This window comes from Lissotriton vulgaris, chromosome 1_1 (genome assembly GCF_964263255.1).
Source record: "Lissotriton vulgaris chromosome 1_1, aLisVul1.2, whole genome shotgun sequence".
Taxonomy (NCBI): Eukaryota; Metazoa; Chordata; class Amphibia; order Caudata; family Salamandridae; genus Lissotriton; species Lissotriton vulgaris.
The window spans coordinates 1,888,505,715-1,888,521,497 of record NC_141685.1 but is presented as its reverse complement, the minus strand read 5'-3'; the positions used below and the strand labels follow the sequence as shown (position 1 = coordinate 1,888,521,497).

Here is a 15,783-nt window from a genome sequence, read left to right as displayed (position 1 = left end):
CCACCCCTTGAATCAAAGTATTGCAAAGCAGTGTTTCACTCTGCTTTGAGTTATTTTTCCATACAAACCAATGGAAATACCACTTTGCGTTGGTTTGTGAATACCCATACATTTTTTGCATTGCTTTAGCATTACAAAAGTAACGCTAACCCCACGCGAAATCTTTGAGAATCTGAGCCCACATGTGTAGTGTCTCTTGGCAGCACAAGGTACACGCTATCTTTTCTCTGATTCTGTGGATCAGCTTAGGTCTCAGGGTCTTAGAGGATGACCATGGCCTGCAGAGAGTGTACTCCAGACTCACATATGGCTTGATTGCAGCTTCCTGTATATGTATCCAAATCTTTTGTTCTGCTTTAGCCCCAAGCACCTCCACTCATAGTTCTCCCCTGGGAGCACAGGCGCACATAATCTCAGTACTGACAAATCAGGGGGCATATTATCAAGGGGGTTTCTCTCCGCTTTTTTGGCTTTAAAAGCCAAGAAAGCAGAGATAAAATGATCTCCCTATTACCTAGCTGTCGCTAACACCAGTTAGCGACAGCTAGTAGGAGATAGCGACCATCTTGGGCCCCGCTTTGCATGTCAGTGATATTTATCACTAATGACATGCAAAGTGGGCGTGCCAAGATGTTAGCGACTGAAAACAGTCGCTAACATCGCTATCTCCTATTACCAACTTTTAGAGATATTCGCGCTAAGAGCGAATATCTCCAAAAGCTAACACCTGCCCTGAGCAGTTCTTAGCCATGTTATCCAATGGGAGGTGGATAACATGGCTAAGAGCATTAGCTCGGTAATGCATGAATATCGCTGACTTTTCAGCGATATTCATGCTTTGCGGCGATTTTTATCGCATTTGCGTTAAACCTTGGTAATACCAAGGTTTATTTGCGGTAAAAATCGCCGCAGCTCAGCGGTAAATTTTTGTCTCTAACCAAGCAATAGCGATAATTATCGCTATTGCTTGGTAATATGTGTAGAAGTGTGGCTCAAGTGTGGAGAATTGTGGCTCAAGTGGTTGGAGCGGCAGACCTGAGGCAGAGGTCTGGCCTGGACCAGGATTCAATTCCCCGCCTCGGCGGGTCTTGGGCTCAAATTTCCCCGGACCTGACAATTCTCGCCTCGGTGCCTATTCCAATCATGGAGTCCCACTCTGTAACTCTGGGCAATAGCTTGCTTAATCTCCACAACGGCCCCTCGCAGCGGGATGCCTGGCTTTCACCTTGGAGATGCCCAGTAATGGGTTATCTCGCAGGGGAATACCAGGACGGGTTCCTTAAGCATGCACCGGGAAACCCACTGCGGGTAGCTGTGCGCTATACAAGTTCAAATACAAAATACAAATATGCCCCCACATTCTTGGTTTATATCCCATAACAGGGCATTTGCTGGGCTGGGAGTATTCTCTCCTTTGTGAATTCATTGATGCATCTAAGAAGAGATGTTCTAGAAAATAGGGCCTACAACAGTTTGTGCAAAGTATAGAGCAAAGCATCTTTACTGGATACAGTCTAAGGGGTATATATTTACTAGGAAATGACGTACCGTGGAGCTGCGAGCAATGTAACAGTGTTGCTTTGTTTCAGAAACGCAGGGATTTGCCTTATTTACAAGAATATGGTGCACTCCTGTGATTTCCCTTGTGTGCCTAGCGCTAACACAGAAAAGCTTGCACAATAGTACAGGGTGCCTGGATTGTAGGGATGATTCCCCTCAATGCAGGCACCCTTGCACCATGATGCAAGGGTGTCTGTGTTGCAGGGATGATTGTTTATGTCCAGGAAGGGATACCTTCCTGCGCATAAAGAACCTTTAAAGGCGACTTGCTCTTTCAATGTGTGCAGCAGATTGCAGCACACACAGAAAGAGCAAAAACAAGGAGAAATACAAGTTTTTCTCCTCGTTGCACTAATCTAACACCTACAATTCAGTGGAATTCGTTTTTGGCGCTGCCTCAGATTTACGAATCATTGCAAATGTGGGGCAGCATCAAAAAGAAATGGTTGCTGTGGTGCTAATGCTGCCTCATAAATATGGAATAGGGCACCAATGGCACGCGGAACAAGTGACGTTCCGTGGCACAATCTATATATATGCCTCTAAGTGTTACATTTCAAAGATGCTACCTCTTTACCTATTCACTACATTCTATCAATAATAAAGGACACGATTGACAAAGGTACCCTCCTGACGACTCTAATGACATCATATTATTCAGCTGTGTGTATGTATACACACACTTTAAATAGCATACACCTTCTAAGTTTGTAACATCTGACAGAATAAGACATGGCTCAAGATCACTTAAACAACATAATTGCACCCTTAGAATAATTTACATGTATTGTAACAGGGTTGAAGGTTTCTGAAGTCAGTTGCCTGATTAGCGGTAAGCGAATTAAGATGCTGGCACAGGCTTTCAGGGGATATTCATAATCAGAAACTATATCTAGAATCCGTATGCTCAGCAGTAACATGTGCAGCCAATGTAAATTGTTCAAATTGGCAGTAAATTAAATCAGATGGTGAGGAAGATTGAGTTGCAGTGGTTAACCTCTTGTGGGTTTCAAATGTAGAGGTATGTAAAACTTTCTGTCTGGGCAAAGAGCATGATGCAGGCTGGCTCGGGTAAAACTTTAAAGTTTGGCTCAGTTTTCTTTCTTCTATTTGGTACTCTACGTGGAACACCCATAACTTACCCTCCGCCACACTTTCTTCAAATTCACCACTAACAGAATATGCTTGCTGTTTCTACTTTTTCTGGACTTATCCAAGAAAGCCGAGCTGTGCATATTTGCCTGCTGAATTATGGTTGCAATCAATTAAAGGTACAAGTTGTACCCGATTTCTTTTTTCGTTCATAATTTGAACAGAAATAAGGCAAGTACAATAGGTGGGGCCTCTTTATTTTGTAGAACTCTTTACAGGTGTTCTCCAATGAACGGACCAATATGGTAAAAAGCAAATCTTGCAGTTAGTCACGAAGGAAAGCCCAAATTCGCATTTGAATCCTACTGAAAAAAGTCTATTTGTGTAATCGACTGACTCTTAAAATAAAACGATGTCTTTGCTTCAGCAGTGCTTAATTTGAGCTGTGGTCTTAAGTGGAACCCATCAGCGCTCATTTTTGGGGACCATCACTTGTTTTTCCCCATAAGACTTTGACCCAGAGTAAAAGAGAGAAAAACACAGAAAAAAGGAGGAAAAGAAAGTCAGAAATACTGTGACAAAGGGAAGAAGTGGGCAAGAAAAAGAACATGCAAGAGTGAGATAATGGTACATGATTTGTATGGTGATGGATGAAAGAAAGAGGCATGACGTGAAATCAAGAATACACAGCCTTGATATCTGGTAACTAGTCCTTCAGCAGCACCCGCTTCGGGTTTCTGAGGCATCTTTGGGCACCAGCACTTACTATTTTACAAAAGAGGCCCTGGATCCAAGTAAAACCTGGACCGTGCTTCATTAATAAATCATTGGAGATAAGACACAGCACAATAAAACAGTTCCAGATCCTAAGCCTAGATACATCTTACTCAGGATGTGAATAGGGCTCCTAGTTTCCCCAATTAAAATACAGCTTGGTTAGAATGGAAAGAACGTAAAGGAATTTGAATATAGTATCAGCCTTATTATCTGCAACTGTGACAGATATATTGGCGACCAGGGCACGAGTCGGGGGTCCACCCACTATTTGCACAGGGTGGACACCTCCACCCTGCTAAGAGGTTGGGCCCCAAAGTAAAAATACGCGGAATTTGTCCCGGTGTAATTTGAAAACACCGGGACACATTCTGCAGCCTGCACGTTGTTGTCTGCTTTCGATCCACAACAACGTGCAGGCGGGAGGGGGCTTTTTTAGTTAAGACTCCTGCTGGGCCAATACAAAGGCCGAATCTGAGGGGTCACCAGGCCTCCTTTTGTTCGTCTCTCTTGGCTGGCAGCAGTCAGGAGCCTCACACCTTGAAGCAAATGCAGCAGAGGGGAAACAAAGGCTCACACCTTGTTAGCGCTTCACACATACTTGAGAGGCAGCTTTTCACTTTGCTCAGACTCTGTTTAGGTTGATTTGCATGCAATGAAAGAATGTCAGATGTGTTGGTCTTTCCTAGTATGTACACAAAATAAATGTGCTTTATATAGTGCTTACTACCCCTGAGGAGGCATTGAAATAATTTAAGTACCACTATTTTTTCTTTTAAAGCACTATAGGTAGAGGAAATTTACGCTGACAAAAGACATTATTTTATGTGTAGCTTACAAAAGTGTGAATCTTCTGCCAAAATCAGGAGGGTTTCCCTATATACTCGAAATGTGCTCCAATGTAGTCAGGATAGACATGTTAAACCTATATGTGAGGTCTTAGGATCTGATGTCACTTCTTATGATGCCACTTCCTGTGATGTCACGCGCCGTGATGCCCTGCGCCACGATGTCAAGCGCTGCGATATCATGTGCCGTGATGCCACTTGCATTCTTAGTAACTAGGTTAGTCCCCCACTTCTTTTTTTAGGACTTGTGCCCTGTTGGCGACCTGCTTAAAGGTTTAATGCCATTCGAACCGTCAGAGCTGCAATGGGCTACCTATTTGCTTTGAATAATGTATCAATGGCAATAACACTGGCCTTGCATTTGAAATCTATTATGAGATACTATAAAAAAAGAGAAGTAACATTTCTGCGGCCACGCTACTCTGATATCAGTTATCCCAGTATATTGCTTTATTCAGCCCAACATTTTTGGGCGTATGTCGTGTTGCGAACTGTTCACTTCACACTCTAAAACAAGCCTGCGGCTACTGAGATTGACAGACTAGCAATTTATACTTGAAATTCTACCTGTTTGGAACTCTGCCTTTCTGTGCTCAGTGGGGCACTTGTATAACCTATCAGCCATGCATCAGAATAAAAATTCTGCTGGATTAACACTGAATTACTATTCAATGTAGTTCATATGCACACATATAGGCGCGTAACATTCCGTGGCAAGTACTGAAGTGATTCACGCTCTCTCCGCAAAGTGAAAAGCACAGTACTCGCTAGTTTGTAATATGTAATCAAAGTTTTTAGGCTTACCTGAAATTTTCACTTGTGCTACTTCCCCGTCTCCGCCTTCACTGTGCGCTCGAACCTCCACAACATACTCTCCGCTCACTGGGACTGGCACGGTGATTTTATGGAGGCCGGTCTCAAACAGCTCGCCTTTTACCTGCCCGTCCGGCCTATAAAGAACCTTGTAAAATATAACATGTTTAAAATTACAATTACAGGTAATGTCTTCTTATTCAACTATATATGAGCATTGAGTCAGACATGTGTCATGCTTATAAAAACAGAGAGGGACTTTTTAAGATCGCCAGGGACTCTTAAAAACAACACACCACCTTGCTTTTATATTCGGAGTTGAGAAACGTCATTCAAGAGTTCCATGTTACAGGCTCAATTGTCATCAAGGCACATGGACTGCAAAACTTGCAGTCTTTGGTTAGTAATGGACAGGCCCAGTTCCCTCCTTTCTCGGGCACCGGGCAATCCACTGGCTTCTAAGTTCTTGCGACTAAATTCAAGTCACAATCTTAACACTTAGGGGGGGAGGGGCGGGGAGTGGGTGGGGTAGCCTTGATGGCAGAGGGAGAGGCAAACATAACATATTTGTGGTATGAGCCAAGGAGCGGTGTCTGTATGTTCTAACCAAGAATGAAAACTGTCGCAGTGCATGGGTCGAGTAGACAACTCAAGCGGTATTGACAGAAGCTACAAGCCATGCCGCCAACAAATCCTGGAAAGTCCCAGTTCTTTGTATGGTATTTCCAAAGATAAGTAACCTTAGGTTGGATGGGGAAGTAACCCCCCTGCCATATACACTTTGATAGGTGTCAAGAGGGTCAATGAACCAGCTAAGCAGCGTGGTGTCTCCTCAATGTAGCGAGCCATTGCACCAGAATTTGTTATTCTCAAATTGTTGTATACTGTATTGTAACATATAACCTCTTTACTTCTTATGTGGTGCAGCTCTGTTTACGCTTTTGTGTACCTTCCAGCAGGTGTACGACATTTGCAATGCATGCTTTACCACACATTTTTTACAATGCATACTTTTACCATGCATGCCTTTACCAGGGAGGTAAGCATAAATGTATTGTAAGTACATATGAGTGTGTGTGTGTGTGTATATATATATTCACTGAAAAAAAACATAGGTTTCAGGCACTTTATACTTAGATATTAGCATTTAGAAAACCATAGAAATTCACTGAAAAAAAACATAGGTTTCAGGGACGTTATAGTGAGTTGGACATTTCACTTGTACAAAACCATAGAAATCTGGCCTTTATGGTTAGTTCAGCTAACTATAACTCGCACCCCGCAATGCACTGCTGATGATGTCACATATTACATCATTCATGACATGGTCAGTGACATCACTGATGACATCTCAAATGACATCACTGATGACATCATCCTGTGACTGTGTTTCTATAAAGTTTAAATATGTATTATATATATGCCAAGGTGTATTGAAGAATGAGTGGGTGTATAAGTGTCTGGATGGAGGATTTAGTAGGTGTGTGACTGACTGTTTATGTGAGTGATTACATGTGTCTTACTGAATGCATGCGTTAGTGACTAAACTGTGTGAATGTCTGTATCATTCTGTCTGTTGTTGTATTAGCTGCTGCATGGGTTGGTCAGTAGCTACATGAGTGTCTATATGGGTTATCGATTGGTTGCCTGAGTATTTGTATGGGTGTCTGAGTGTGTGTGTGTGGGTGGGTGGGAGGTGTGTGACTCCATGAATAGATGTTTGAGTGGTTGATTTAATGGGTGTATGGGTTCAAGAGTGCATGTGAAAACTGCTGTGTGGGTGGGTGAGTGTGTTTATGGGTGTGTTGGTGAGTGAATAGATGTCTCAGTGGTACATGCCCAAGTAAATATATATGTAAAAGGCAGTGTTTTTGAGAGTGGGTGTATATAAATGACTATACATGAGAGTCAATGATTGTGAGAGTGGCTCTATGGATCATTGTGTACTTGTATCAGTGATTGTATAAGAGAGTAAGTTTGTGTTAGTATATGTTTGAATAAGTAAGGTGTTGTGTGTATAACTGTATAGTTGAGGAAATGGAAGTGTGATTGATTCTTTGCATGACTGACTAGGTGTGTGAGTAACTCCATGGATGAGTGGCAGTGTGTGAGTGTCTGTATAGGTGTATGAGTGCATATAATAGTGTTGTATTGATGAGTGACTGTATGTAAGAGTGATTCTATGGGTGAATGAGTGAATGTGTGTGTAGACCTAGGAATCAGTGAGTGTATATGTAGTAACTGGTATTGGTGTGTCAATGGTTTCAAGAATGGTAGTCTGTATTTAACACTGGGTGTATCAAAGGTTATATTAGAGTGTGAGGAGGTGCATCAAATTATCACATGAATGATATCATCAGTGATGTGATCAGTGATGTCAAATGAGATGTCATCAGTGATGTCATTTGAGATGTCATCAGTGATGTCATCAGTGATGTCACTGACCATGTCATGAATTATGTAATATGTGACATCATCAGCAGTGGATTGCGGGTGCGCGAAATATAGTTAGTACAAGGAGCAATTTCAATGTTTTTTTAAATGCTAATTCCTAACTATATAAGGCCTGAAACCTATGGTTTTTTAAGTGAATTTGCACGAATTTTAAAAAGCTAATTCCTAACTATATAAGGCCTAAAACCTATGGTTTTTTAAGTGAATTTGCAAGGTTTTTAAAATGCTAATTCCTAACTATATAAGGCCTGAAACCTATGGCTTTTTAAGTGAATTTGCAAGGTTTTTTAAATGCTAATTCCTAACTTTATAAGGCCTGAAACCTATGGTTTTTTAAGTGAAATTGCAAGGTTTTTTAAATGCTAATTCCTAACTATATAAGGCTTGAAACCTATGGTTTTTCCAGTGAATTTGCAAGGTTTTTAAATGCTAATTCCTAACTATATCAGGCGTGAAACCTATATTTTTTTTCAATAAATTTCAAAGGTTTTGTAAATGCTAATTCTATTAGCGGATAACGTTTATATATGTTATTATCCTTCTGGGACCACCTGAGCAGCCATCTTGTTTCTCAGGAGAAGTGAGGCACAAGAGAGCACAAAACAAGAGTGGAAAAACGCAAAAAGGGGGCAGGGTTGAGACCCCCTGACCCCCTAACCCTTCTCAGGGGGTCCCAGAAGGACCACCAAGTGCAAATTTTTATTTTATTTTTTTTAAAACGCGGGGTACGCGCACGGTACATAGAATGTTGAGCGCAAATAGATATATAATTTGCTCAAATTCAATTTTCTCAAGAACTACTGGAGGGATTTTCACCAAACATAGCAAAGGCACATCTGCATACCAGGCCCTACCATTTTGCCAAGTTTGGTGTAATTCCATTCAGCCGTTAGGGCTGTAGCCGTGTCTAAAGGTCCCTATGGAAATTAACATGAGGAAAACACGTTTTGGGATCCCCCTTTTTTTACTCAGCCCCCGCTTGACGAATCCCTCCGAAACTTTCAGGGAAGGAGCGGAGCGGAGCGAAGCAATTTTAAGGAAAATTACACGCAGATTCCTCAATCGGCGCCAAAGTTATTCCCAATAGAATGTTGGCAATTTCCTATGGTAACTAGGTCCTAACTATATATACCTACATATACACACACACTCACACAGGCACACATGCCCAATACACTTACCCACCCCTAAACTCAAAAAACAACCTTACAACCCAAAATCCTTACTCATCCCTCAACCCCAAAAATACCCTTATCACCTCATGCTCCTACCCATCTGTAAACTCTAAAAAAATCCCTCATTACCCTATGCCCTTATATACTTCCTAAACCCTAAAATACCATAACCATTCTATTCCCCTACTGACTCCTAAACCCTAAAAAAAACTTTCCCCACCCCTAAACCGTAAAAATACCCTTACCTCCCATCTACTGAGATTTTTCCTGATCCAAATTCATCTCCATTAAGCTCTTTGACAGTATAAACATCTCATGAATTGGAATTTCAGCTAAGTTGAAGAGGTGTCTCGCCTACAGCCTAGTAAAACTGTCTTCTCAGTACCATCCTCTTCTAAACACCTTTTGTGGGGAACTTTTCACACTGTACCCACATTGTTACAGGCACCTCTGTGTAGGACAAAGAGATGACCTGGATTTGCCAGGCGGTCCTGGTTTATAATCAGCAGTCTCAGAAAATGTAAATACATTTAGCACATGTCGTGTGAGTCAGCTATGCACAAAGAGAGACACGTCTTAATGTGTGAATTAAAAATTGTTTAACGGTCCATAGCCGAAAGCTATTTATTGACACAGACGTTACTATGTGTAAAATGTTACATTGAATTCAAATCAGTGCCGCACTGTCATGTATTTTTTATTCTGATAAGGGCTGTCAGGTAAGCCATCTGTGTCCCATGGTTAATGGTAAATTGTAGTTCGTCTTCAATGTTTGTGAAATGTCTCGAATTTAAGTGTTCACAATCTGGTCACCCGACCACCGTGCTATGTTTACCTAATGGCTTTTGTGGCAGTGGAAAGTCGCGTAAAGTAAAAATAATATTTTAATAAAGCTACTTATGCCTTATTTTGTTTAAACAAAAACTAAAATGGAATTTCATTTTATGCAGGGGTAAATCAGACATTCACAAAAAAGTAAATTAGGTTGCTAACTGCCACATAAATATTTTGGAAGCTATAACATGCAGGTGTAGCAGGGAATCATCTTTTCACCCATCTCACAATATTGTAAAAAATATACTCAAAGATCTAGAATTTCAAAACACAATACTTCAAACTATTGGTCATTCATTTACTACAGCAAATAATGTTCCTAATAAAACATGTATTTCACTTTTAATTTATCAATGCTGTTTATTTGCGAACACTTTAAGATAGACAATCATACTTTGTATCCTTCCACTTTTGATTCATTTGATAAAGGCACAACGTGTTCCCAGGTGATAATATACTCCGAGCCAGACCTCACAGAGCTGGTAATTCTTGGTTTTTGACTTGGAGCTGTAAAAAGAAAAGAAGTGTGTATTGTGAATATGAATTTTATTTCTTGGCAGTTTAAATATTTTAAGTATTGTAAACCTAATGTTTGTAGGTGCATAGATATAGTAATAAAAAAAAAAATTTGAGAGAATACTATGGGGTCAATCCGATGCTGGGTGGAATCACTTGAGACCGACACCGCTTGGTCATGGGACCGAATGAGACCCGGTCGGCGGTCACGACCGTCCCATTAGGATGTGGCCGAATACTGGTTGGTCGCATTCCTACCTTTTACTAAGAGAGCATGAATTCCAACCTCAAACAGGCCATAATGTATGCTTCATAGTAAAATCGGAGGTGCAGTTCATCCCTTTTGAGATACCTCCTAATATGATGACCAAGATTCACACAAAAAAACATTTAAATCTATTGGTTTCCTCCTAGGGTTAAACTAAATTTCTATTTTTTTAAGAATTCATGACGAATTCTGGGAGTACTCCTAAATTCCCATTTACACCCATACATCACCTATTTTCAAAATACGCATTGTGACTTGCAACTGATTTTCAACATACAAGTTTGTCTTAGGTGAGGAATTAGCTAGATTTGTGCGTGTAAATTTAAGTTTGGAAATCTCAAAATGTGGATTTGCACTTGTAAATAGAACTGCTGACACAGGTTTATGTTTGAGTTAATCTTCTCAAATGAATAGGAAGTGGGTGTTACAGGGTAGGACACTTGGCATGATTGGATTTTTATATTCTTGGTCTAGGGTCAGAATGGCAAAGAAACTACCTAAAAGTGGTGAGTTCTGTGGAAAGTGTTTCTGGATGGAAAATCACGTCCCTTTGGGGAATAAAAATGTTGAAGTATTATTACAACAACACATTATCTTTATGCATGTGTAAATGTACATCACTTATGACACATGAAAAAAGTTCACTCCCCTCTTTATATGTTATCCATGTTTCTACCTGCTTTCTTTTGTGAAATTCTTAGTCACCTTAATAAATACCTAGTTTAAAGTTTAATTGAATTGAATTGAACGAGTATTTATATAGCGCCTAACTACCCGGAGGCCTCGTAGAGCTTCAGAACCAAGAGTGTCAATTCAGTGAAGACTACTAGTTGAAAAGATGTGTCTTCAGGTGTTTACGGAAGGCAGTCAGGCTACGTATCTCTCTTAAAGACTGGGAAAGGGCATTCCACAATTTAGCCGCTGAATGTGAGAAAGAGCGCCCTCCCCCATCTTGCTTTCTTTATCTTTCTGGTAGAGGCTAAGAATTGGTTGCTGGATCGGAGCGACCTAGATGGTAGGTAGAGTGGTATTAAGGGGTGAAGAATGTTAGGGCCTGTTTCCAAATAGCTTTATAGGCTATGCATAGTGTTTTAAATTGAATTCTGACATTCATTGGTAGCCAATGTAGCTGACGGAGGGCTTGTTTGGACGATTGTCTCCTGGGGACCTGGAGGAGCAGTCTAGCTGCACTGTTTTGTACCACCTGTAATTTGTTAATGGTGGACAATGGAGCTCCCAAGTATATGGAGTTCCCATAATCTAGCCCGGAAAGGATTAGAGCTTGAATCATAATCCTTCGTGCTACAAAAGGGAGGAGAGGGAGAATTTTTCGTATCATCCTTAACAGGCTGTAGCATGTTGATGATAGTATTGTGGCTTGGTGATTGAAGGTCAATTTGTCATCAAGCCACACTCCCAAACTCTTTATGTGCGGTTTGGTTAGCGGGGCTGGACCCAGACATGTGGGCCAAGGTGGCATGATGGAAGCAGGGGCGGCATTGCCTAACAACATGATTTCAGTTTTTCTCCGTTAAGACGGAGGTAGGAGTCCTTCATCCATCCGGCCACTGCTTCAAGGCAGGGTGTCAGCTCATCAGACGAGCCCACGTCTTGGCCCAGCGATACCACTAGTTGGGTATCGTCTGCGTAGCTGACGATCTTAATGCCGAATGGATGTACTATGGCTACCAACGGCTTCATATAAACATTGAAGAGCGTGATGAGTCCTGCTTACTATGGGGTCTATTTATGAGCTTGTTTGCGTCGCTCTTGCACCACGCAAAGTGGTGCAAAAGCAACGCAAATCTTAAAATCAGATTTATTAAGCCATGTGAAGCCACTGTGTGGCCCTCTGTGGCTCTATAAATCTGGAGTACCACAACACAGCGCAAATGGCTGTGTTGCCTTACTCTGCCCTGGGAAGGCATTTCATGGGCGTTCAATGGGTGTTCCCATGCAACTCCCATGCTTTTGACGCTTGTCCTGAGTTACCAGAACTCTTAATGCACCAACAAGATACACCTCACCAGGAGAAGCGTAATGAGGAGAAATAGCTTTACTTCTCCATGTTACTTCCTCTTTCTATGTGTGCTACATTCTGCACCACACATAGAAAAAGGAATATGCCTTTCAGGATAATTTTTGGGGAGGAAGGTCCCCCTTCCTGCACAGAAACAATCGTGCATGCAACCTAGGCCCTCCTATACCATTGTGCAAGGTTGCCTGCATTGGTGCTAGGCTGCCAAACAGGCACCGGCACAGAGGAAAGGGCATGAATGCACCATATTGCCACAGCGCATTCCTTCTTCACATAGTGCAGCGCAGCAAGGTAACTTGCTGCACTGCGCTGCATGGCCCATATTATTTCATTTTGAATGTAGCTACGTTCTGATGATCTTTTGCAAAGTAGCAGGAAATGTTAAAAACTTAAGCTCATCAGTTGCCACAGGGGGTCAATATTTTTGTGATTTGTATATGTTTATCTGTCTGCAGATAAGGCAGATGTGGCTCACAGCTGCAGAGGTCGGGCCTGTTAAGTTAAAAAAAACAATACTGCAAATAAGGACAAATGGAACTGTGGGGCGTATCTACAACAGAATGGCAGAGCGCAGTGTTACGCCAAAATTGGTAACGCAGCGCTCCAACATTCTGAAAACACATGGATGCGCCGTATTTACAATAATACAGTAGACCCCTATGTTTCCCTTAGTCCCTTAGTGCTGGCACTAAATTTAGCTGCCGGGCGCAAATGCGGGTACCCTTGTACCATAGTTCAAGGGTGCCTGCATTGCACAGAATGATTGTTCATGTGCAGGAATGTGTTCCTTCCTGCACATAAACAATTACTAATGGTGATTTGTAATTCCTATGTGTGCTGCCAAATGCAGCACATATGGAATTTGAAAATCTTCATTACCTAATGATTATTTATGTGCAGGAAGGGACACCTTCCTGCACATTAATAATCACTAATGGCGATTTGCTCTTTCTATGTGTGTTGTTTTCTATGTGTGCTGCAGAACGCAGCACACATAGAAACAGCAAAAACGAGGAGAAATTATTCATTTCTCCTCGTTGCGATAGTTTATGACCATGTTTTCCCTGGTCTTATTTTTGGCACTACGCCATACCTTGTAAATATGGGGTAGCACCAGAAAGCAATGGGTGTTGCAGCAGAAGACACACTACAACACCCATTGCCCGCCCCTTTCACACTATGTGCTGCATGAACAGGGGCATTATTTACAAGGCAGCGTTAAAAAAAGTGAAGTTCTGGTGGAGACAAACCCTCATTAATATACACCTGTGTTTCTCCGGGACTTATACCAGAAATTATCATTTATCTCTCTACTTACGTGCTTTTTTCGTGATGACATCAACAATTCTACTGCGTGGTCCATCTCCTGCACTGTTAAAAGCTCTGACCTCTATGTGGTAGGTTGTGTCAGGTAGCATGCCTTCAAGTTTCACAGAGGTGTTTAGATTGGTTACTTGTACACGGTGTGCAGCCGGTTCCTTATCTTGGACACGCCAGTAGCGAACCTGTGAACACACAACTAACACTGTCTATATGTCTACCAGAATTAAAACTGCTAACATCGGGAGATGATATACTCTATGCATACCCCGTCCTCAATTTATAACATTTCTACATTGGCAGGACAATGTAGGGTCCTCTTTTGAACTCATGTTCACAATACCATATACATTATTCATACACTATGTCAAATCTTAAAGGGTTTCCGATACAGTAGCGTTGTTTCTCAGATGTGATAACTTACTCCTTCTATGAGTTCTACCCAAATCAAAATGCAGCATAACATGGATTTGGTTATTACAGCACCAAAAACTGCATGCTGCTGTATTTTCTGGTGCTTTTCCCCCAGTAAATAACAGTAGGTTTGACGTTTGGATATTTATTGAAGAAAATTGTGGGATTGCAGTGCTTGCTGCCAAACTCCTAATTGCAATATGTGTGCTAACAGGAGGCATTTGTAATAAAGTTCTAAAGGGTAGATTAACTTACACTTTGCACTGGATTTTCGTAACTAGTGCAAATATTTTTTGTGAATTGTTTTCCAGTGCAAAAATTATTTACGCTGGAAAGTAGACCTAAAGTAATACAAAATTGCACTTGGGTATGCCCATGCAACTTCCCATATGTTGCGATACTAAGATTTAGATACTAAAATTAGTAGAAAGGCTTTGCACCAAAAATTAACGCAATTTCCGGGCAGGCGTTCAAAAACAAAAAGAAGAACAATTTTTATTTCTCCAAACCTTTCTAACTTTGCATTTGTGCTGCAATGTAGAACACACATCCAAATAGGACAAGTTTTAAATGTTGTCTTGGCATAGTAGTTTATATTGGAAGGGTACCCATAAAGTGCAAAACTCATACTAGACTTCATGCAGATGCCTCTTGCACTGTGATGCAAATATGTGTGCGTGGTGCTATGCAGCTTGATTGTGCACAGCACTGTGGAACAAAGGAGTAGCACCATATCTAAGTACAAGTGGTGCTAAGTTACTTTTAACAAACACAGCACAGTAACATTGGTTAATGCACTGTGATATATATTAGTAAACATTCCCCATTATTGGTATGGTAGAAATTGATACAGGAATACAAAGCAAAATAAAACGTAAAAATGTACTTCACAGAAAAAGATAACATAACATGTCCCAGAAATTTTTTCATCACAATCCATTCAATGTTAAGTTTACATGTGAGGATGACGGACCTATTGTCCAGAGCATGTGACAAACTCCAAATACACACTGCATTACTGTATTGAGCATGTTTGTCTGGAGGTATTCCAGTGCTCTCCCTTCCTATGTCCTAGTATTGCATAACACAGTATGTCCTTCAAGAGTTGCTCTGTGCAGAAACCTTATAAAATATACCATGTCCTGGGTGTTCTTGTTTTTGCCTCTGTTTTTTATGTCAGTGCAAAATAAGTAAAACTAGACTTGCTGTTACCATCAGATGAAAGCTGGTGGTAGGAATACTCACAAAATGCGAGAACGGGTATTTTAGTATGCTACCAAATTTTTAAGTAGTTATGAAAATATTTGAAATATGGTTCAATAATTAACATGTACCTGTGAGCCAAATTGAGTTTGGATTGCAATAAAAATATGTGAGTCAATATACGTACATTTTTTTCAGTTTGTGAGATGTGTTAAAACAGTACGTTGGAATGGGAATGTTCCATAATTTGTACAGCGACATATTTCCCTACCTTGAGTGCTCAACTCTGAGTCTATCTGGTATCCTAACGTTTTATGTTGGCCCACGAGTCATGTTAGTCCAAGCGTGTGAGCAGAGGGATAGGACAGTTGCTGACATTTAGAGAAGATTTAGATCAATATTGTGTTACATATATCAATGTACAAGAATATCTTGTTTAAAATATTGTGACATGGAAATATCGATGTTAAGAAT

The 15,783-nt window shown here is 40.9% G+C and overlaps 1 protein-coding gene across 4 annotated transcripts in view; it reads right to left on the bottom strand.

Annotated features, from left to right (window-relative positions):
* The window catches only part of CNTN1 (contactin 1), a 1,059,655-nt gene that overhangs the window by 51,180 nt on the left and 992,692 nt on the right, over positions 1 to 15,783 (bottom strand). For all 4 annotated transcript variants that reach the window (XM_086919467.1, XM_086919469.1, XM_086919468.1 and 1 more), the window contains 3 exons: positions 13,691 to 13,877; positions 9,945 to 10,057; positions 5,079 to 5,235 (listed from right to left, as the gene is read on the bottom strand). In XM_086919467.1, coding sequence (XP_086775593.1) covers positions 5,079 to 5,235; positions 9,945 to 10,057; positions 13,691 to 13,877 — 457 coding nt within the window. The remainder of the gene's footprint in view (positions 1 to 5,078; positions 5,236 to 9,944; positions 10,058 to 13,690; positions 13,878 to 15,783) is intronic.